We start from the raw sequence: 25,252 nt of genomic DNA on the forward strand, positions 1-25,252 counted from the left end.
ACGACGATACTAGTGCAGCGTGTTCTACCGGAAACAAATGCCTTGTGTGTTCTACATACTTGGCAATAAAGATGATTCTGATTCTGATTCTGATTATGTATGTATGCATTTATGCATGTATTTGTTTGTTTATCTGTGTAGTATGTCTTTATTTATTTATGTATTAATGTATTGATATATGTATTTATGTAGTATTTGTCTGTACAGTATGCGTGTATACATGTATGCATGCAAGAATGTACGCATGTATGTTTTTCATGTATGTTTTCATTTGTTTATTTGTATATTTTGTTCCTTGTAATGTTTTTTTTAATTAGTTTGAAATTTTTACTTTTTTTTTTTGGTTATTTTATTATTATTATTATTATTTTTTATTAATTTTTGTATTATTTTTTCGCTTATTTATTTATTTTTTTATTTATATTGATGCCAAGTGATGCGGAAGAGGAAACACCTGGAAACTAGCAAAGCTCCTTACCTGTGCTTGGTGTCAGAGCTGTGGAAGAAATGCACAAAATATACGTCAGTGTTCAACAAAGCAAAATGGTTTCTGGTTACAGTCAAAGTCTGGGGTGGGAAATAATAATAATAATAATAATGTAAGCACGGAGCCACACGCCCTGTAACGTTTTTTTTTCCACTAACTACTCACCCGTGAAGCAACTTTTACTCCTCTTCTTGCGGCTGGTGACGGTGAGGAACTCATCTGTGAGCAGGTCAAAGGCGGTGGCCCGGCGATCCGGGTCGGGTTCGAAGCAACGTACAATAAACGCCTTGGCCTCCGCTGACATGGACTCGGGGATCTCCGGGTGGATCTTAAACATACCCACCTGCCAATCAAGCGCACACAAAATTCTCATTGGGGAAATCTTTGTCCCAACATCTTGATCGCTCAGCCAAACATGGCCGATAGATAAATACAGTAAAGTCTTGTTATATCTATATCGGTTATATCGATAGTACTGCTTATTACGATAGTACTGCTTATTACGATGCTATTTTCATTTCCTGGCAAATTTCTAGTCTTTTATGGAAAATTTGTTCCGGTTAGTACGATACCTGGTTATTACGATGATCCGGTTGCTACGGTGCCCTTTTCATCTGCTTATATCGATACAAAAGCAGCTTAAAGGACAAACTCCGGACAAGTTGTGTCCATAATTTGTAAAATGGCTTCAAATGACTTCTGAGCGTATTTTACAAAGATTCCACCGCGTATAGCTATATTTTACGTTTTAAGACTCGCGCTGAATATTCCAGAAATCTTGTTTTTGAGTTGGTGACGAGTCCATACGTGACGTCACTGAAGGAACGCCCCTGACCGAAAAAAGGACACATTGTAGCAGTCCTTCCATCACGTCAATGTATTTTGCTGTACTTTGTTTGCTCTGAAAACCTCGTGTTGAACCAAAAAGCTGCCAGAAGATGGGGTCCAAGCGCCATGGAAGGAATTTATCAGCCTGTGGAAACGGGCTGATTAATTCCTTACACGGAGCTTTGTCGCCATTTTCTGCCTCTTTTTTGGTGCTACATTTCCCGCCCCCAGATACCTCAAAATGGCACGGAATTCATTCTTTAATCGATTGCAAACATGTATGCTTTCCTCTTCAGAACTATTTGAATCATATTCATAACTGTATGAGTAACAGGAAAGCATTTTCTCAGAATCTGAAGCCATTGTTTTGATTCTCCAGCAAGGCAAGACGTCTTGGGGTGACACCATGAACAAGGGGGCGGGACCTTCTAAACTGGCCACTTCCGGGTTAATTTTTTTGCAGATTTTGGACACTTTAAGTCATTTTTATTGGTGTTTTTCATTTGACTAAAAATATCAGCCTTTGTGTTTTGGGTATTTTAGATGCTATAAAACGTTTTTCTGATCTCAGTTAAGAAACAAAAAAGTGATGTCGGTTGTCCTTTAATGCACAAGTTTATTTTTCACTTCACTACAGTACAAAAGCATGCTAGATACGCAATCCATGAACTCAAGGAGAAAATTACATGTCATATCAAAGATCTCCCATTTATTGCCCACTTTTAATGCAGTTCGGCGCAGGATCGGATATATCGATAGTCAGGATATATCGATATTTTTTCCTACTCCCGAGAATATCGCTATAATGAGACTTTACTGTACGAGTCAAAGTTCAAGCATGAGAATTTGCTTGTGCTAAAAAAAATCTGGTCGCTGAGGAATGCTGACGTGCGATGAGCTGTAAGACATTCCTCGGGGATGAGAGAAGACACAAAACTAAAATACCATAGCTACCATTGACATTTTCTGGTGTGTGATTTTAGATTTTTAACCAATCAAATCTGAGCTCGCTGCCGTGGAATTCACCCCTCAAGCTTCAACACTCCTTGTTCACCCCTAGAGATATTCCCGTAGAGCAGCATGAGCCAAATGTACGTATGGAATATTCCACGATTCAGCCTCAAACGGGGGTGTGCTATAATGCGTTGCAGACGGCCTTGAAAGGAACCGTACCGCGCCGTCCTCTGTGATGGCATAACAATTCATTCAGTTGACACTCTGCTCATTAACGTCAGCGCGTTGAAAAAAAAGACGCACACAAGCAGGGGAGGGGAAAACATGACGCGTCATGTTTTTGTTTGTTTTGAACGATAGGTCATACAGAAACAATGTTTACGGTTTTCGACTCTGCTCACATGACAGTATGAGCTAATTCTCATTATTTCTTTCCGTAAAGACCCCTAATGACTTGGAAAAGTATTTTTGTAGGAGCATGAGCTAATTTTGAAAAAAATAATAAAGTCATGCAGCAATTTGCATGTTGCAAAGCTAACTGATTAGAATGGGGTGTGAAGAATTAAGGTTTAAAAGACAACCGACGTCTGCGGACAAGTTGTGTCCATAATGTGTAAAATCACTTCAAATGACTTCTACTGAGCGCATTTTACAAAGATTCCACCGCATATAGCTATATTTTACGTTTTAAGACCCGCGCTGAATATTCAGGAAGTCTTGTTTTTGAGTTGGTGACGAGACCTCACGTTACGTCACTGAAGGAACGCCCCTGGCCGAAAAAAAGGACACATTGTAGCAGTCCTTCCATCACGTCAATGCATTTTGCTGTACTTTGTTTGCTCTGAAAACTTCGTGTAGCACCAAAAAGAGGCAGAAGAGGGCGACGAAGCTCCATGTAAGGTATTAATCAGCCTGTAAATTAATGTGATTAATTCCTTACACGGAGCTTTGTCGCCATTTTCTGCCTCTTTTTGTTGCTACATTTCCCACCCCCAGATACCTCAAAATGGCACGGAATAAATTCTTTAATCGATTGCAAACATGTATGCTTTCCTCTTCAGAACTATTTGAATCATATTCATAACTGGATGAGTAACAAGAAAGAAAATCTTCTCCGAATCCGAAGCCATTGCTTTGATTCTCACGCAAGGCAAGACGTCTTGATGTGACGTCACGAACAAGGGGGGCGGGACCTTCTGAAACTCACCATTTCCAGGGTCATTTTGAAGTAGCTTTGGGACACTTTAAGTCATTTTTATTGGTGTTTGGCATTTGACGAAAAATATCAGTCTTTTGGGTATTTTAAATGCTATAAAACGTTTTTCTGATGTCAGTTAGAAAACAAAAAATGGTGTCGGTTGTCCTTTAAGAAAAAAGCATGACAAACCACATTCTTTGTATCATCTTGAAAATGCGTGTTAAAAAAATTAAAAACATGTCACAACATGTCCAAGCAGCTCGTTTTTGTAATGTCAGTACCTTAAACATAGCAGCCTGCGGTTCCCCGAGTTCATAGAAAGGAGGTTTCCCGGTCGCCATCTCTATAATGGTGCACCCCAGAGACCAAATATCTGCTGGCTTGCCGTAGCCGCGTGGACCCTTGTCGATAATTTCTGGAGCCATATACTGCAAAGTGCCTGAAAATAATAATAAGAAAGGAGTAAAATGCCAATTCATATAGCGTCAAGCTATGTTCAGGATGCTGCTCCACTGCTGAAAAGGATGCTTTGATCCTCTCATCTTTCATCTAGAACTGCTTCATGTCACAAAGAGGGTACAGCAAGTCATGAAGAATAAATGACTCACTGTGTCTTCGTGTTGTCATATTATTTGTTATGTATTTTCTTTTAAACTTCAAGATGGCAGCGCGAGATTTGCTGGTGTGTTACTTCTGGGTAGAGTGAACGATGGCGCGAATGGCTACCGCTGCTCACCCCCACAAAAAAATAAAGTTATTATCCCGTGACTGTAAAGTGTCCTTGAGAGTTTTGAAAGGCGCTTAGAAATTAAATGTATTATTATTATTATTATTATTATTAAATATTGTCTCGAGGTTGCCATGGTACCTGTACCCATTTCTCAATAGTGCTTGTCAAAGTCGAGACCCCGAACCTCAAACGGCAGACAGGCTGGTGGCGTGGTTGTCAAACATGCATTATGTAATTTTATTTTTGTTTAATAAAATCCAAAATTGTAAAGAATGGCCGCATAGAAAATATTTTTTTGCATATTTTTGATTTTCTTGTAACTCTTTCACTGCCAGAAAAAGGTGTCCACTTCATTGCCAGGGTTTTTGTCATTGTCACTCAAATTCCAGGACCCACAGGATATTGAGTTTTAGGACTACGTAAACATTCAATGCAGCGTAAGAAACCGTAGACCACAGGTGTCAAAGTCAAGGCCCGGGGGCCAAATCTGGCCCGCCATTTCATTTCATTCGGCCCGCGAAAGTAAATCAAGCGTGTCAAGTGCCACAATTCTGGCTAAAGTCCGAACCAAATTTTAAAATTGTCGTATGTAAACCACAATAACAGTCATTACCCTTGATTTCAGATTTGAAAACTAGTTATTCATTAATTTGTTGTGCGTTCTCGACGTTTTATGGTTTCCCCAAACTCGAGGGGAAACGTAACTACAATGTGGCCTGCGACACTCCTGCCTTAGACGGTCTTCTTTCATCAGAAAAAAGTGTTATATGGGTCTGAAGTTATATGTGTCTGGAGTTATATGAGCTTGAAATGAGGGCGGTTGTCCGAAATACAATGCGATACATACATATTGGTTTATATAGCGCTTTAACAACAGCTGAAGCTGGAACAAAGCGCTAACATGGGGAAAAAAAGGGAAATATCGCCCCCTTGTGGAAGGGAAAACATTGCGAGAGCCCATGACCAGTGCACCCAAGCATGAAAAACCCAAATTCGAACACATTCGGCAATGGCGCTCTATATCATATTTTCAATTCCCGAGAAAAATTATGAATGGCAGTTATGAATGAGTTAAGTGACATCACGCGGACTTGACGCATGTTCTAGCAAACGCTTCTAATGAGCTCGAAAGGGGCTCTTACCGTCGCCGACGGCTAGAACGGCGACTTCCAGAAATAACACGCTAATAATAGCCCTGCTGTCTATTAACTGCTCCGACCAGTGTACGCTGTACTCAAAACAGGCGGCGGCTCAATTAACGCAGGCGCCGCCTATACAAAAGAACAACCTTGTTTTGTTTAACAAGCGCTAGCTTACGTCACACGATAAAAGTCCCCCGATGCCCCACCTGGATGTGACGAGCGCCTCATTTGACCACAGACCACACACACTAATGCATCCAGAGCCTAAATGGAGCTGGTAAACGTCCAAAGACAAGCCATCACGCGCCAACGTTCACTCAACCCGGAAGTAACTCAAATAGATAGAAAGCTAGCTCACTAGCTAATAGATACAGTCGCTAATAGATTTTGTGATGGAGTGCCACCTGGAGCCCCACTATGCTCACTTGTTTTCCATCCCTTTGAAATGCTTCAATGGAAAATAGTTCTCTATTCCTATGATGACATATGGAAGTAATGTATTATAAGTGGTGGACCGTCAAGTCCTGCAAAGCCTTCTCTGCTGGCCTAAAAAAATCGGAGTCACGGATTGATGTTAATTATATTTTGTCCATGAATTCTTATTCACTGCTCAAAGACATAGGGTTTCTCGTCTTTTTTTCTTAAATCAGAAAAATACTATTTCCATTTTAATGCTAATTATGCTTCGTGTTTGCACTGCAGGTCAAATAGACCGATTGACGATTGAAGCTAATATGCTAATTGTGCTAAGTCTATTCTGTTTGTCTTTTCTGCAGTACCGTACAATAGCTATCTAGCTGGCTAACTAGCTATCTAGATGGCTTGCTAGCTAGCTATTTGTCTTACTATTCTATTTGAGTTACTTCCGGGCTGAGTGACATGTGTGGCTGCCGCTGCTCACCCACACAAAAACCAATTCTGTGACTGTAAAGTGACCTTGAGTTTTGAAAGGCACCTAGAAATGAAATGTATTATTATTATTATTATTATTATTTATTAAATAATTCCAATTTGATTTTCATTGCTTTTCCCCAGTTGTGCTACTTCCAGACGTGTGTTTTTGTATTTAAGCATTGAACCAATCACATTTCAGCCATCATTTGTTACCAGGGTCAAAAATCTACCTGGACGCCTTCACAATCAGTTCTGCAGGCCCTAAAGCATCAAATGTGTCGATCAAACTGTTGCTCGAACCAATTAGATTTCGTGTTGGCAACCCAAAAGGGGTACTAATGCCTTCTTGAAGGCGCTGGTCAACGTCAGAGTTTCCGCAAACAATGATTGGCTAGTGACTAGCCAATCATAGACAATTGCACGTGCTTTATCCTTGCATTACCCTTCTGTAAAACCTCCGAAAAAAACTGTTTAAAAATTGCCCTTTCTCCCTTGCACACATTTTGACACTCACCTCTGAATTTAGGGCGACAAAGAGGGCACATGGAGTCGGCGCGTACCTGTGAACGTCTCAGTGCAGGGGTTAATCCCAGCCAAGCGCTTAGATGTGCCAAAATCGGATATCTTTAGCACGCCGCTGTAAGTGTTGATGAGCACGTTATCACCCTGAGGATTGAACATCAAAAACAGTGAGAAGAACAAGTCGCAGTCCCGTCAGGACATTTTTGCTAAATCACAGTTTAATTTGGAAACGTAAGCAATTGATTACCTTGATATCCCGATGCGCTATCTGATTATCATGCAAATATTTCAGTCCCTCCAGAATCTGGCGCGTGTAGAAGCCGATGGTGGGCTCGTTGTTTTTCAGAGGACCCCATTTGGATCTCAGCAGTGCGGATAGACTTCCTGACGTGAAAAACACAAAAAACAAAATTAATTTTAAATAAATGGGGTGGTTGGGTGGGTTTTGGGCGGAGTTTTGGGCAGAGTTTTGGGCGGAGTTTTGGGCAGAGTTTTGGGCGGAGTTTTGGGCAGAGTTTTGGGCGGAGTTTTGCGGGAAGTTTTGGGCGGAGTTTTGCGGGAAGTTTTGGGCGAGTTTTGCGGGAAGATTTGGGCGAGTTTTGCGGGAAGTTTCGGGCGAGTTTTGCGGGACGTTTCAGGCGAGTTTTGCGGGTTGTTTCGGGTGAGTTTTGCGGGAAGTTTCGGGCGAGTTTTGCGGGAAGTTTCGGGCGAGTTTTGCGGGTCGTTTCGGGCGAGTTTTGCGGGAAGTTTCGGGCGAGTTTTGCGGGAAGTTTCGGGCGAGTTTTGCGGGAAGTTTCGGGCGAGTTTTGCGGGACATTTCAGGTGAGTTTTGCGGGTCGTTTCGGGCGAGTTTTGCGGGTCGTTTCGGGCGATTTTTGCGGGTCGTTTCGGGTGAGTTTTGGGTGGAGATTTGGGTGGAGATTTGGGCGGAGTTTTGGGCGGACTTTTGGGTGGAGTTTTGTGGGCCGTTTTGGGCAAACAGACAGACAGACAGACAGACAGACAGACAGACAGACAGACAGATAGATAGATAGATAGATAGATAGATAGATAGATAGATAGATAGATAGATAGATAGATAGATAGATAGATAGATAGATAGATAGATAGATAGATAGATAGATAGATAGATAGATAGATAGATAGATAGATAGAGCAATGATACAGGAAAAAAAGGGAAATATGTAAGCAGTGTAAAACTGAAGTAATTGTTTAACAAATGCCCATCCATCATCTCGCCAGCGCGAGTTTAATTCCTTAACACTCAAGTTTCAACGCTGCGGTGAGGTCTGCAAGGCCAAAAAAAAAAAAAACTATCACTACTTTCTAAGCCACCCCCCTTAAAATAAATGGGAAAATGGCTGGGTGTGAACATGTTATTCCACAGCTGGTTTGGTTGCGCGGATAGCGAGTATCGAATGGAAAATGTGCTTGCTTTTGTTGGCTGACTCCTCAAGTTGGAGCGAACTCTCAAATGTGCAGTCTAAATGACTACCTTTATATATTTACCTCTAATTCCCCGATAGAGTACATTAAAAAAACCATGTATGTTTACACAGCAATTTCGGACCGCAGTAGAATTATGATTATGATCAGCAATGAACACTGTTATTGTATAAGTAGCCTTGGTACCTCCAGGCACTTGTTCCATAAAGATCTTGATGAAGCCGTTCTCGCTGATGGAACCGAGGTACTGGACAATATTTTTGTGCTTCAGGTGCTTGTGGAGGGCAATTTCCTCATGGAGCGGCTGTGAGTACCTGGGGGAGATTGGGGGGGGGGGAGGGGGGTTGCAGTTATATATGTGTCATTAGAATGCTGAAATTACAATTTCATATAAGCATCTTTAAAATGTCTTTAAAGTGACATATTGTCTAGCAAAGCAAATTTGGTGCTTCTCAGCGCGGACTTGGAGCTAGTCACAAGAAGGAGTCATGCCATTAGGAAAAACAGTTTTCAACTCTGCATTATTTGTCAAGTGTGGAAATAATGTGCAGGTGGCTTTGTCAAGAAACGTCATTATTACTTCATTAAAAAATTACTTCATTAACTCATTCACTGTCAGACAAATGCAAAAATGTGTCCGCTACAGTGCCAGGGTTTTTGTCATTGTCACCCAAATTCCAGGACCCACAGAATATTGAGTGTTAGGACTACATAAACATTCAATGCAGCATAGGAAACTTTAGACTCTCTTCTTTCATCTAAAAAAAACGGTTAATTCCTAAAGTATATGAGTCTGGAGTTATATGAGCTTGAAATGAGGGCGGTTGTCCAAAATACAATGCACTACAGACATACGTATTGGTTTGTATTGTGCTTTAACAACAGTTGAAGCGGGAACAAAGTGCTAACATGGAAAAAAAGGCAAATGTTGCCCCTTTATGGAAGGGAAAAACATTGCCAGAGGCCATGGCCAGCGCTTTATCAGCACCCAAGCATGAAAAGACTAATAAAAAAAAAGACTGATCCTGTGACTATAAAGTGACCTTGAGAGTTTTGAAAGGCGCTTATAAATGAAATGTATTATTATTATTATGATTACAAATGAGTTAAAATGTGGACGAGCTTAATATCTCACCTGCTGTCCCTCTCTGGTATCTCCTTGATGGCCAGTCGGACTTGGTTGCTCAGATCTCGGCCCGCGTACACCACTCCAAATGTACCTTTGCCCAGAATCACCCTTTCACCATGTTCGTCATACTCGTAATCATACTGCGAAATAAAAAATAACGCACTGTTTTGAATAATTCAGAAATAATAATCGCCGATCTTGGGTTTGTTTTGCACAGAAACTCCCCTCGAATGTGTCCAACAAAAGGTCAAGAATATAAAATGGTGTTTATTATTCATCTTCTGTATCAATAAAGTTATGAAAGGCTTTTCCTCACATACGCTTTTCTTGTCTTATTATGCAAACAAAGCGGCAGTAATTTGCTTCATTCTTTCAAAATCCAGCAGGTGCAAAGTCTCATCATGCAAATGAAGATGAAAATTGGGCCTCACGTACTATCTTCACAACCGCTATGCAAAACTAGCGTGCTATATTTCACCTCTAAGGCGTCGGTATCACAGTCTCCCTCGTCGGGACCCCTCCAGGCTTCTTCGGTGATGCTGTTGACCAGATCGCAGAACCTGACAACGACATACCAGTTTACATCTGTGTAAGTCGTACAGGAATGGTCCATCGATGAAAAGGTTTCTTCAGCCGTCATCTGTACTTCTTTGAAGGTGTCGGATGTTTCGCTTCTCATCCAAGAAGATTCGTCAGCAAACTAAAGTCTTACTGGTAGTTTTGGCCTTATATATACAGTATATCCCTACTGTCCAGACATGGTGACTCAGTTATGATAGGTCCCTGCTCTCAGGTTGGGCGGAGCAGAGGACTAATACCTGCGGGTCCACTGACAGTTTCTATTGTTCTGACTGACAACTGGCCTGATTGCCCAATTGGCCCTGGTATCACCTCATCAGCATGACGAATCCGAAGGGATGCTAAGGGATCCTAAGACTTTAGTTTGCTGACGAAGCTTCTTGGATGGGAAGCGAAACGTCCGACACCTTCAAAGAAGTACAGATGACGTGGAAATGTCGCGGCTTGGAATTGAAGCGGATTTACGTCAGGAAAGGAGATGTGAGACTGTCTCTTTTCGTCAATTGATGCTACAGCTTTGTTTTTGCATTCAACATTTAGCTTATAGCAGACGTGCACTTTTTTAGCATGACGTCGCTGATCCACTGGTGAAAAGGATGCTTTGATGCTCTCCTTTTTCATCTAGAACTGCTTTATGGAACAAAGAGGGTGCGGAAAAGTTCTCAAGATTGAATGTCGGTGTCTTTTGTTCTGTGTCACATTATTTGTTATGTAGTTTTTTTTGTTGTTGTTTTGACTTCAAGATGGCGCCCGCGAGAGTGGCTGCCTTTAGAGCAGCTTCTGTATTTTGTTTGACTACTTCTTCCTTTCCTTTCCTCTTACTTTTACATACGACAACTTGAAATTTTGGTTGGTACTTCAGCAAGCATTGTGGAATTTCACAAGTTGGATTTACTTTCGCGGGCCGAATAAAATGATGTGGTGGGCCAGATTTGGCCCCCGGGCCTTGGCTTTGACACCTGTGTTTAAAAAGCACAGCCCTCCACACACACACACACACACACACACAATAAGAACTTTTAACACTCTCACTGTACACAAGCTGGGATTTAACATGTTTTTTTTTGCACAGTGTCGCATCGAGGTGCCGCACGTGTGCATGCAGGGCCACATAACACACACACATGCTCCCCACCTTCAATCCCCTCGTGCCACGTTGCTCTCGCCACATCCCACAATCACTCCCGTACGCTCCATCATGCATAGAAGAGCGCCATGACAACAAAAAGGCATGACTCATTGACGCTCACGTGCCACATCAGGGCTCTCGGAAGAGTCCGAATGTTGGCGACTTTAGTTTTTTTGGGGTGGAGGATACCGAATAGTCGCAGAGATAACCTCCCCCTCGCCAGGCTAAAAATAGTGGATAACCATCACAAGCTATAGATGCTTTTTATCAACTGATGTGTGGCAGATTGGGAAAGTACGCAAAGGGGCCAACCTGTTAACAAACATTGTATTTATATACAGTGATACCTTGGCTTACAAACTTAATTGGTTCCCAGAAAGTGTGTGTAAGGCAAAAAGTGTGTACTCCAAACATTAATTTCCCATAGGAATCCATCTAAATGAAAATAATCCGTTCCCAGGTCCCCATAAAACATAATTTTCAACTAAATAAGCCTTAAAACTACACAAAAAAATACCTTATTTTATGTATAATAAATGTGATTTTATATTGCAATTAAAGAAATAAACTGCACAGTATAATAAAGTCGTTTTATTTACCTTTGTGATGGTCGTTGATGGCTTGATGGAATGGATAGCTTTTTGCATAGTGTCTCAAGGAGCTCTGGGTTGTACATCTTAGAAGTTGTGACATTGCAACACACTAGAAACTTCATTAATAGCTGGTTTCCTTGCTTGTATATTCTCTTCAAATTATACAGATGGCTTGTGGGGGTTATTTGTGGAGCCAGATTGATGGGATATTTTAACCTTGCAGTCTACACTCTGCCTTTGAACTATCAATAAAGTTGAAACGAGTCCAAATTTCACTGTTTTCGATCCATTTTCTCACCATTCCACTTTATGTTTTTTTTGTTTTTCTTTCACTTTTGTTTTTTTTGTTTCAAGCTCTGTCGTCTCCCTTTCGTGTGCGTTTCTGTTTCTGTAACTCCTCGCCCCCCCGCTCACTGCTCCATGTATCCTGCTGCATGTGTCCCCTCCCTCCTCTACCACGGATCTTGCCAACTCACATGTGGCTTTAACCGAAGACTGGGGGCGGGGAATAGAGGACAAAAAAAAGTCGGCTGCCATTTTCAGGTACTTGTTAGAAGAACCGGCTCGTTTGCGAATGACACATCGCTCATTGTGGCGCTCCGTGTGTTTTCTTGAAAAATATGCCAAGATTATATTCTCGCGAATTGAACGTTTGTGAGGCGAAATTTTCGTTAGCTAAAGCGTTCGTAAACCGAGGTATCACTGTATTGATTGATTGATTGATTGATTGATTGATTGATTGATTGATTGATTTTTGGGGGTGTGCACCAACCTTTTGCAATGCATCTCCGTGCAGAAATAGATCTGGAAGTCCTCTGCGTTGTGAAGAACGTAGAGGAAGGCACTGCGCTCGTCAAACTTGGAGATGCTGAGAGAGGGGGGAGACGAGCAAACAAACATATTGCCATGAGAGCAGATATTAGTCACGTGGCTGGCGCATCGGTGACATCGACCATCGCTGGAGTCGTTCCCTAGCAACGTATCAGGTCGCTATATTTCTGCGCTGAAACGCAATTCCCATGAGAATCGTGGGAAAGCGAGTTGCGGAGAACTCGATGACTGACCAAAGGGGGGCGGGGGGTCAGATAATAATTAAAAAAAATAAAATAATAATAATACATTACACTTTAAGCGCCTCTCAAAGCTCTCAAGGACACTTTACAGTCACAGACAAGCATAGGTACTATAATAAATAAAATACAATCATAAATAGAATGCAATAAATAAAATACAAGTAGAAATAGAAACGAGAGAGAACTACACAGAAAATGCAATTTTAAATAGGTGGGTTTTGAAAAAGCGCTGGCCATGGCCTCTGGCAATGTTTTTCTATTCCACAAGGGGGCAGCATTTCCATTTTTTTTATATGTTAGCGGTTTGTTCCAGCTTCAGCTGTTGTTAAAGCGCTATATAAACCAATATGTATGTATTACATTGTATTTTGGACAGCCGCCCTAATTTCAAGATCATATAACTCCAGACTCATATAATTTAGGAATTAACATTTTTTTCAGGTGAAAGAACAGAGTGTAATGTTTCTAACTCTATATTGAATGTTGATGTAGTCCTAAAACTGAATATTCTATGGCTCCTGGAATTTGAGTGACAATGACAAAAACCCTGGCATTGGAGTGGATTATTATTTTATTTAGGGCGACAAAGAGGGCACATGGAGTCGGCGCGTATTTTATTTTATTTTATTATTATTATAATAATTATTATTATTATTATTATTATTACTTTGTGTTTTTTTTTAACTTCATGTTACTTCCGGGTTGAGTGAACGCTGGCGCGTGTGGCTGCCGCTGCTCACCCGCAGAAAAAATATCCTGTGACTGTAAAGTGTCCTTTAGGCGCTTATAAATGAAATGTATTATTATTATCATTATTATTATTATTTTTGCACATATCTGGCAGTGAATGAGTTAAAAAAATGATAGGACATAAGGTGATGGTGAGAAGATAACATTGGACCACTGACCTGACACCTCGCACGGACGTGGCGCTGAAGTTCCACTCGTGAATCCCCTTGTCGCGCAGGACATAATGATACACTGATTAAATCACAGTGTCCTGCGTGGAATACAATTTGCTGACAGCTGCATTAGAAGTGGTTGAACAACGGTGGCGCCAACTAATAGAAACAAAATAAAATATTGTGACACTTTCTTTGTTTTTTTTTAACTCATTCACTGCCAGATGATGTGCAAAAATGTGTCCAGTCTAGTCCAGTGCCAGGGTTTTTGTCATCGTCACCTGAATTCCACCCACAGAATATTGAGTTTTAGGACTATATAAACATTTCATGCAGCGTAAGAAACGTTAAACTCGTTTATTATATCAGAAAAAAAACGAGTTAATTCCGAAATAGAACTGCTTCATGTCACAAAGAGGGTACAGAAAATGCTGAAGAATGAATGACTCTCCGTGTCTTAGTGTTGTCATATTATTTGTTATTTAGTCTTTTTTTTTACTTCAAAATAGAGTGACTGCCTTTCCAGCAGCTCCTGTGTTTTGTATTTTGTGTTTCTACTTCTTTCTTTCCTTTCATAAATTTGCTGCTGTGTTACTTCCGGGTAGTGTGAACGCTGGCGCGAAAGACTGCCGCTGCTCAACCGCACAAAAAAAAAAAGTTATTTTCCTGTGATTGTAAAGTGTCCTTGAGAGTTTTGAAAGGCGCTTAGAAATAAAATGTATTATTATTATTATTATTATTATTATTATTATTATTATTATTATTATTATTATTATACATTGAATTTCTAAGCACCTTCCAAAACTCTCAAGGACACTTTACAGTCACATTATTATTATTATTATTATTATTATTATTATTATTATTATTATTATAAATTATATAGCTCTGGAGTTATATGAGCTTGAAATTGGGGCAGATGTACAAAATACAATACAATACAATACATACATATTGGTTTACATAGCGCTTTAACAACAGCTGAAGCTGGAACAAACTTGCAAAAACGGGAAACTCTGCCCTCAGAGGCCATGGCCAGTGCTTTATCTGCACCCAAGCAAGAAAAAAAAATATTCAGGAACGGCGCTCTACGTATGTCATATTTTCCATTCCCGGATAGATTTGTGAATGGCAGTGAATGAGTTAAATAATATTTGAATAATTTGCTTCAGTAAAACATTTTTGAGAGTGGCTTAATTCCCAAACACAAAAAAAGACGTTTGAATAACATATGCAGTGTCAAAGAATATCAAATCAGACCTTGTCGTCATGAGTCACATGCCAGATGGACACCGTGTTGTCATCCACGTCTTTGTTTATGGACAAATATGACGGTTGGTAGACTTTAGTAGGCTCCAATATCAACACCTGGGCAAAGAATACAAAACCGGTTTCACCCTATGACGTCATCAATTTTGCAAAGCTTTTTTTTTTACATTTAAAGGATTACGCCCGACTTTACTCACAGGAAATCGCACGGAAGACACGTCTTTTTTGGTTGCCTCGACTAAAAAATCCATCCAGAAGTCCATTGCTTCCAGTTTGGGCGCTGGTTGTTCAACGCAAGGCTTCTTGAAGTGCTGATAGATCAAGATGGTCTCCACCAGGGAACGAAGATACCTGAAATTCAGGTACCGTTACATAACATTAAAAAATATATACATCTGGTGTTTACCTAAGGTGAATTGTGTCAACAAAGAGACACATTTCAACCAACTTTTGACATTTTTTTCTATGCTTACTTAAATAGTAAAAGTTAATGTAGCACATTTTCAATCACAGACACCTGTTAGCGATGGACCCAGCCCAAAATCGTTTTTATTTCTCCCACCAATTGGATTGGATGTAGCTTTATTCGTCTCGCAGTGGAGAAATTTACATTTCACAGCAGCAAAGTTAAGAAAGTAAGAGGAAAGGAAAGAAAGAAGTAGAAAAAAACAATATACAGGAGCTGCTTGAAAAGCAGCCACTCTCTGGCTGGCTAAGGCTATCTAGCCAGTTAGCTAACTGTCTGGCTAGCTATCTATTAGCTATCTGTTAGCGAGCTAGCTAGCGTTCTATCTATTTGAGTTACTTCTGGGTTGAGTGAATGCTGGCGCATGTGGCATGTGGCTGCCGTTGCTCACTTGCATAAAAAAACGATTTTGCGACTGTAAAGTGACCTTGAGAGTTTTGAAAGGCGCTTATAAATGAAATGTATTATTATTATTGAAGTAAAAAAACTACATAATAATAATACAATTCATTTGTAAGCGCCTTTCAAAACTCTCAAGGTCACTTTACAGTCAGAGTTCACTCATACCGGAAGTAACTCAAATAGATAGAAAGCTAGCTGGCGAGCCAATAGATAGCTAAGAGCTAGCCAGGTAGATAGCTAGCCTGCCAGCTAGCTATCTATATAGCTAATAGCTAGCTAGCGAGATAGCCGGCCAGGAAGATAGCAAATAGATAGCAAAATAGCTAGTTAGCGAGATAGCCAAATGAGTGAATTTTCACTATATCAGTTCAATATCTTTTTTTTTGGTGAATCTCATCACATGACATCTTTCGGATATGTTTTTGTATGAAAGTAAGTGTTCATAGACTAAATAACAAATAACACGACAACACAAACACACAGAGAGTCATTCATTCTTCAGCACTTGCTGTACCCTCTTTGTGACATGAAGCAGTTCTAGATGAAAGAGGAAAGGATCAGAGACACGCAGCTGTAGCATCCATTGAGGAAAAAGAGATTCTGGGGCTGTTTTCTCACCAAATGGGCGCTTTTAGTTTGAAAAGCTTCTCGGAGGCTTGTATGACCCTGGTGTTATCGCATGCTAGGATGCTAGCGCCCAAAAAGAAGCCCACATCCCAGTAGCTCTGCAATTTGTCCAAGCTGCCTTTTTTACCCAGTAGGCTGCTCAGCTTTACCCCTGTAACAAGAAGATGCCATTTTGTCAATTCTGGGGAGGGGGTGTTAGCCATAGCAATTACCGTAAAATCCAGACTATAAGCCGCTACTAGCTATCTGTTAGCGAGCTAGCTAGCTAGTTGAACCAAAGATAGTGACTGTGGGCACCAGGTAGCAAGCACCTCTATCTACAACATTAGTAGCCTGTTCTTAAAAAAGATTGGGCACCATCAATGTCAGCAATATTAGCTATCTATTAGCTAGCTAGCTAGCTTTCTATCTAGTTGAGTTACTTCCTGGTTGAGTGAACGCTGGCGCGAGTGGCTGCCGCTGCTCCCTCACAGAAAATCTTATCCTGTGACTGTAAAGAGACCTTGAGAGTTTTGAAAGGCGCTTATAAATGACCTGCAAGTAACTGAAAGAGATAGAAAGCTAGCTAGCTAAGACATAGCTAATAATAATACTAATAATACCACTACTACTACTACTACTACTACTACTAATAATAATAATAATAATAATAATAATAATAATACATTCATTTACAAGTGCTCTTCAAAACTCAGTCACTTCACAGTCACAGGACAAGTTAAATAGCTAGCTAGATAGCTAGCCAATAGATAGCTAGCATAGATGTTGCTAGCGTGTTGTTACCATGTTGCTACCGTTTGGGAAGAAAATTATATTATTATTATTGTTAAGTTATATTATTAAAACTTTGAAAACTCTCTCTGTGTCCTGTCTTTCTTTGTAAATCAAAGTCAAGTCAGCTTTATTATTAAATATGCTAATATGCATGATATACAGCACAGATGAAATTACTGTCCTCTCGCAAGCCACTTATAATGACTTTATAAAACATAATAAACATGAAAACACCAATTTGCAGTGTTTTAATGTGAGCGCATGCGGCTTATATACAGTTGCGGCTTGTGTATGTACAAAATCGTTTTTCCTCTAAAAATGTAGCGGGTGAGGCGCTCTATCGTCCGGAAATTACCGGTCGTTTGTTCGCAAGACAGAAATGGAATTTCCACTCACCCACTTTACGAAGCTCAAAAGAAGTTTCAAACTGATGTCCGGCCGCCAGGAGCAGAACGGCGTAGTTGATACCCGAATGCAACGTTGGCTCCGATTCAAAGCCCATTTTAAACCTGCATAGACAAAGACCGATCACTTTAATAAACATGTCGTACTTTAAATTCTCAATGCGAAATAACGGATGACTTTATACTACAAGTTCGAAATTGCAATTAGAGCCATATTGCGTCGGAGCATTCATCTAATGAGTAATGTGCTCATCGGAAGGAATGAAAGTGATTGGGTCTCGCTGTTGTGTTGTGACAGGCCAATAACAGCCAGATGGGACTCACAGCAATACTTCAACTGAAAAGCAATTTCCACTCCAGCGCAATCAACTATTTCATGTTATTGATGTTTTATTGTTTTCTTTGAGCTCACTCTGCATCGAAGTTTGTGCAAAAAAAAATAATACTTGCATCATCATTGGCAAAATATATATATATATATATATATATATATATATATATATATATATATATATATATATATATATATATATATATATATATATTTATTTATTCATACATTTATTCATACGTTTATTTATACGTTTATTTATACGTTTATTCACACATTTATTCATACATGTATTCATACGTTTATTCATACATTTATTAATTCATTTATACATTTATTGAAACATTTATTTATACATTTATTGAAACATTTATTTTTATTTATACATTTATTTATATTGATACATTTATTTATTTATGTATTTATTTATACATTTATTGATACATTTGTTTGTACATTTATTTAGACATTTATTTATATGTATACACCTATTTAGACATTTATTTATATATTTATTTATATTTATACATTTATTTATATTTATACATTTATTTATTTATGTATTTATTTATTTCTACATGTATTTATACATTTATTTATACATTTGTTTTTACATTTATTCATACATTTATTTATACATTTATTTAGACATTTATTTATATTTATACATTTATTTATTTATGTACTTATTTATTTCTACATGTATTTATACATTTGTTTTTACATTTATTCATACATTTATTTATACATTTATTTATATTTATACATTTATTTATGTATTTATTTATACATTTATGTATACATTTATTTATACATTTGCTTATACATTTATTTCGACATTTATTCCGACATTTATTTCGACATTTATTTATATTTATACATTTATTTATATGTGTACATTTATTTATACATTTATTTATATTTATACATTTATTTATATTTATACATTTATTTATGTATTTATTTATACATTTATTTATACATTTGCTTATACATTTATTTCGACATTTATTTCTACATTTATTTATATGTGTACATTTATTTATACATTTATTTATGTATGTATTTATTTATACATGTATTTATACATGCATTTATACATGTATTTATTTATTTGGCATGGCACTGGAGCGGACACAATTTTGCACGTGTGGCCCTCGCTCACCAGTGCGTGCCGCTGTCTCTGCTCTGGGTGTCGGCGAAATGCGATTCCAAGAACATGTCCTTGTAGATCCGCCCGATCAGGCAGAAGATGTCCGAGGCCACCTGCTCCTTGGCCTCCACGAGGGGAAGCATGATGTCCAAGGCCTTCTGTCTGTCGCCGGGCTGGTTCCTCCTGGTAACATTCATAATTTTAATCTTCATTGTGTATTAGGCATGGTAGTTATCGGCCATTTTGATGGGAATGCGTATGTGGAACGGTCGCGGCTTGGAATTGAAGCGGATTTAAGTGGGAAAGGAGATGTGAGACAATCTCTTTTCGTCAATGGATTCTACACAGCTTCCTGTTTGCTTTCAACATTTAGCTTGTAGCAGACGTGCACATTCCACCATGACGTCCCTGATCCACTGGTGAAAAGGACGCTTAAAAGGGTGCTTAAAAGGATGCTTTTGAAAGGCGCTTAAAATGAAATATATTATTATTATTATTATTATTATTATTATTATTATTTACTGACAGGAAGTTCATTGTTGCGATAATGCGAAAAAAAAAATGAACTAAGTTGTTGTGAAAATTGCATTGAAGGGAGGAAATGAAAAAAAAAAAACAGGCTTGAGAGATTAAACCAAGTGGCACCCCGCCCGGTAACTCACCTATTCAGTGCAAAAGCATAATGGAACTTGACATGTGGATGTGCCACGAGGTCAAAGGTCGGCAGTTTGCTCAGATTCTCCACCAGATTCACCACTGACTCATAATCCTACACAATAAATAAACACAAAACGTGCGTATGAGCCACTGTAATAATTCAGCGTCGCCATTCGTGTGAATCATCCACAAGGCTGAGCGCACGGGGCAATCACCTGAATGTCTCGGTACGTCAGCAACAGGTTGATGACGATATCCACCGAGAGAGACTCCACGTTGTCCAGCCGTTGTTGGATTCGGCCCAGTTCGGCGGCCAGTTCTGCTCCGGTGTAGAGTTCCCGAGCTTTCCGAATCTCACTCAGGATGGTTTCACGAAAATAGTGACTGTTGGTACAAAATGGGACAGTCATCGCATTTCAATCTCAATAATAATCATATATTTCATTAATAAGCGCCTTTCAAAACTCTCAAGGTCACTTTACAGTGACAGGACAAAGTTTTTCTGTGGGTGAGAAGCGGCAGCCACATGCGCCGGCGTTCACTCAACACCGAAGTAATTCAAATAGATCGCTAGCTAGCTAGCTAATGGATAGCAAATAAATAGCGAATAGATAGCCAGATAGCCAACAGCTAGACAGCTAATAGCTAGCTAGCTAGCTAATGGATAGCAAATAAATAGCGAATAGATAGCCAGATAGCCAACAGCTAGCCAGGTAGACAGCCAGTCAGCTAGACAGCTAATAGCTAGCTAGCTAGCTAATGGATAGCAAATAAATAGCGAATAGATAGCCAGATAGCCAACAGTTAGCCAGCTAGACAGCCAGTCAGCTAGACAGCTAATAGCTAGCTAGCTAATGGATAGCAAATAAAAAGCGAATAGATAGCCAGATAGCCAACAGCTAGCCAGCTAGACAGCCAGTCAGCTAGACAGCTAATAGCTAGCTAGCTAGCTAATGGATAGCAAATAAATAGCTAATAGATAGCCAGATAGCCAACAGTTACCCAGCTAGACAGCCAGTCAGCTAGACAGCTAATAGCTAGCTAGCTAATGGATAGCAAATAAATAGCTAATAGATAGCCAGATAGCCAACAGTTAGCCAGCTAGACAGCCAGTCAGCTAGACAGCTAATAGCTAGCTAGCTAATGGATAGCAAATAAAAAGCGAATAGATAGCCAGATAGCCAACAGCTAGCTAGCTAGACAGCTTACAGCCAGCCAGCTAGACAGCTAATAGCTAGCCTCGCTAGCCTAGGCTAGCTATGGTGGGGAGAATGTGGAAGATTTTGCGAGACTTACTGCGAGCTAGCTTGCGAGACTTTGAGTAACTGGATGAAGCGATCCAGGAGGGGCATGCAAATGGGGCCGAGCAGCATCTCAAAGCTGGGCTGCATCAATTCGGTGAGGCCCTTCATGAGGCTTCCCTCGCAGCAGTACACTTTGTTGTGCGGCGTCACCATGTATGGGATGAAAGTGTAGTTGGCCGAGCAGGTCTGCTGACGCAGGAACAAATTGCGTTGAGGAACTCATCATGAACAGAAAAATAAATAAACAAACAAATACAGAAATAATAATAATAATAATAAATAATGCATAAAATAAATAATAAAGAAATAAAAATAAACAATGAATAAACAAAAAAATAAATAAAACCAGAAAATAAATAATAGTCATAATAAATAAATCTCACATAAAATAAATACATAATAAACAAGAAATAATAAATAAGAATAATAGATAATACATAAAAACAAATAAAAAAGAAATGAACATGATAAATAAATAAATAAATAAATAAATAAATAAATGAGAACATAAATAATAGTAATAGTAAATAAATCTCAAATAAGATAAATACATAATAAACAAATAAACAATAAATTATAAATAAGAATACTAGATACATAAAATAAATAATAAAGAAATAAAAATCAACAATAAATAAACAAACAAATAAATGAATGCATAAAATGAGAAAATAAATAATAGTAATAATAAATAAATAAATCCCACATAAAATAAATACATAATAAACAAGAAATAATAAATAAGAATAATAGATAATACATAAAAACAAATAAAAAAGAAATACATAAATAAATAAATAATAGTAATAGTAAATACATAATAAACAAATAAACAGTAAATTATAAATAAGAATACTAGATAATACATCAAATAAATAATAAAGAAATAAAAATCAACAATAGATAAACAAACAAATAAATAAAATGAGAAAATAAATAATAGTAATAATAAATAAATAAATCCCACATAAAATAAATACATAATAAACAAATAAACAATAAATACAAATAATAAACATCAGAAATAACACACAAAAAGAAATAAAAATAAACAGTAACTAAATAAAACTACAAATAAATAAATAAAAGTACAACATATGTAATAGTAATAAAAAACAATAATAGCGCACAAAAATGAACAAATAAAATACAGGAACATAAATAATGGAATAACACAATAAATAAATAAATAAATAAATAAATAAATAAATAATAAAAATGGACAGTAAATAAAAAAATATAAATAAACATTGACCATGAATAATACAAAAATAACACACAACAAAATAAATAAAATATAAACTAAACAATAAACAAACAAACAAATAAATAAATAAATACATATTCTGTTTTTATCATTCTCGTGCATTGCAGTCTTTTCACTTCTAAAGGATTTCACGCTAAAGTAACATTTTTTAACTCGCATTTGCAACTAATGTTCCAGCCAAGTGGCAAATATTCCGTTTCCTTCTTGGAAAAGAACTCACGGGGAAGGAGTCTGCGCTAATTGACCACTTTAGAACGCCTCGAATAAATGAGGTGACGCACAATCGAGCGCTTGTATGGTGCCGACTAAATGGGCAGCGGGAGCAGGACCGGGTGGAGAGTACAACTAAGTGTCTTTGTTCTATTTGTTTTTAACTTCTTCCAAGTTTGCAGGCCCGAGAGGAGCGACCCTACTGAATAAACAAAGCAGATTCAAGCGCATGTGGTGTTTACAGATCAGGAAAATAAAGATAAAGTGGCAAAGGGGGCATGTGTTTTTCCTGAAGAAACTTGCAGACGCCTTCAGAATGTCTGCTATTTGATAAAAATGCAAGCATGTGAGGCGGGTGGGCGTGTTTTCCTGTCGTTTCATCATACGCTATTGTCTCCGTGTGAAAACTGGCACGGGAGAAAGAAGGAAGTGAAAGGAAGGTGCGGCTCGTGGAGCAATAAAAGGCGCAGATGCACCTCGGACTCCGGGTTGAGCAACGGGGGATTCGTGACATCATTGTCTCGGATGGAGGGGAGAGGAGGGGGGATTTTGATTCCACCGAATGCTAAATCCGTGGCGCTATTTTTAGCCGCGGGTGAGATCCATGCCGTCGCGAGGATCGCATGCTTCCTTATCATGTGAAATCAAGCCCCGGGCAGGCGGTCACTTGAATGCAACGTGATTTATTGATAGGGGGGGGGAAAAAGCGCAAGTTCTCCCACTCGCGCTCGTTTTGAACGTATCGGAATATTTGCGATTAGCAGTCCAATGCGTGAGTTAGCATTCGCGCAGGAAGCCATTCACGTCCTCGCTAGCAGATCAATCGTCGTTTTTGGGGGCAATTCATGCATCTTGTCGTACAAATTCAGGTTTGAAAATTGTCTTTTTCTAATGTGATCATTCGCCGAAAGAAACGAGGAGAAAAAAAAACGGTTGGATTATGTGTGGGTGATAGGTAGAAAAGAAAAACGACTTACAGTGTTCTTCTGGCATATTATTTCCTGGTGGACGAAAGGGCATACAAAATGTACAATTAAAACTCATTCAAATTAACTTAATTAGTAAATTAACTCATTCACTGCCATTCTCCAATTTATTCGGGTATTGAAAATATGCCATGGAGCGCCATTGTGGAAATTCGGGGGTGTCGATAAAGCTCTGCTCAGACCTCTGGTAATGTCCACGACGGGGTAGCATTTGTCTTTTGTCCATGTTAGCGCTTAGTTCCAGCTTTAGCTGTTGTTAAAGCGCTATAGAAATCAATCTGCATGTATTGTATTTTGTATAGTTGCCCCCATTTCAAGCTTAGATAACTCCAAACCCATTTAACAAAAATGCAGGCAGGAGGGAGGAGCAGGGTGTATTGAGGAAATTGTATGAAATAAAGTCAGCAGGAACATAATCGCAAACAACAGTCATCAGAACAAAAGGTCCAAAGTAACAAACAAAACCATGAGTAAAATATGACTTAAAAACAAAGCAAACAAGATAAGTTGTTAAAGCGCGTTTTTTGTTCAGCTGCCTCCATTTCAAGCTCATATAACTCCAGACGCATACAATTTAGGAATTAACTCTTTTTTTCTGATGGAAAAAAGAGAGTCTAAGGTTTCTTACGCTGCAATGACTGTTTATGTAGTCCTACAACTCAATATTCTGTGAGTCCTGCAATTTGAGTGAAAATGACAAAAACCCTGGCACTGGAGTAGACACATTTTTGCACGTTTGGCAGTGAATGAGTTATCATGCATGATTTAAAAGGTACTACTCCTGCGACACATAGCATATAAGCACACATTTTGTAAAATTATTCATAAGATTAACACGAAAAAATAAATCATTTTTGGGTTTTCATAAAAAAAGAAAAGGACGATTTAAATGAAATTAAATGAGGCCAAAATACGGACAAAAATAACATTTTTCTATTTAATCTGCTTCCATCAAAGTAATTATGCACGTGGGGGTTGCTCAGATAACCAAAACACATTAGCTCGACGCGTCCCAAATATAGCCTTTAATCACCAAGCTTATGATTAATCTAAAATATTTGTATTGTTTACCTGCAAAGATTGGACCGACTCGGAATTGGTGTCACAGTAAAGGATGATGTTGTTGGCCATGCTGAAACTCTCTCGAACTCCCAAGTGGTAAAAAAGCGACGGTTGGCGGAAAGCGTCCGTCATCTCCACTACGGCGATGTCTGATGGGGATAAAAATAAACCAGAAATTCATTCATTGACTAAATCGGCTTGTATAACTGTTTTTATTATTGCTGTCAAAGGACCATATGTAGCGTTGTGGCTGTGTTGCCAGATCCGCTCAACACAGAGAATATTATAGCATTGCACCAAATGAGGATACCGGCGGGGGGATCGGCGCGAATGAGAACACCGCGTCGGACCCACTAAATCGCCTTTTGGTCAACGGAGGTACACCCTGAACTGGTTTGTAGCCAATTGCAGAGCACACATCGAACAACAATACAGGTAACATCCGACTTACGACCGGGTTCCGTTCCGACGAAACGGTCGTAAGTTAAACGGTCATAAGTCGAAATGCATTCAAAATGGTCGACGTGAGGTTTATATATACAGTAAAGTCTCGTTATATCGATATCGGATATATCGATAGTCCCGGTTATATCGATACTATTTCTATGCACGCACATAGAAAATTACATGCAAACAGGGTCGGATATATCGATAGTCCCGGTTATATCGATATTTTTTCGGACTCCCTTGAATATCGATATAACGAGACTTTACTGTATATATATATATATATG

At 38.8% G+C, this 25,252-nt stretch overlaps 1 protein-coding gene across 1 annotated transcript in view; it reads right to left on the bottom strand.

Moving 5' to 3' along the window:
• The window catches only part of map3k5 (mitogen-activated protein kinase kinase kinase 5), a 36,482-nt gene that overhangs the window by 7,104 nt on the left and 4,126 nt on the right, over positions 1-25,252 (bottom strand). Inside the window, 20 exon segments of the mRNA XM_089022764.1 lie at positions 479-496; positions 653-830; positions 3,749-3,906; positions 6,794-6,899; positions 7,003-7,139; positions 8,388-8,515; positions 9,337-9,470; positions 9,809-9,890; positions 12,404-12,499; positions 13,613-13,659; positions 14,867-14,974; positions 15,073-15,226; positions 16,362-16,521; positions 17,541-17,653; positions 19,045-19,215; positions 19,695-19,801; positions 19,905-20,073; positions 20,986-21,179; positions 23,448-23,471; positions 24,528-24,667. Coding sequence (XP_088878890.1) covers positions 479-496; positions 653-830; positions 3,749-3,906; positions 6,794-6,899; positions 7,003-7,139; positions 8,388-8,515; positions 9,337-9,470; positions 9,809-9,890; positions 12,404-12,499; positions 13,613-13,659; positions 14,867-14,974; positions 15,073-15,226; positions 16,362-16,521; positions 17,541-17,653; positions 19,045-19,215; positions 19,695-19,801; positions 19,905-20,073; positions 20,986-21,179; positions 23,448-23,471; positions 24,528-24,667 — 2,424 coding nt within the window.

The sequence above is a fragment of the Hippocampus bargibanti genome, linkage group LG19 (assembly GCF_051943395.1).
Source record: "Hippocampus bargibanti isolate YZ-2025 linkage group LG19, ASM5194339v1, whole genome shotgun sequence".
Classification (NCBI taxonomy): Eukaryota; Metazoa; Chordata; class Actinopteri; order Syngnathiformes; family Syngnathidae; genus Hippocampus; species Hippocampus bargibanti.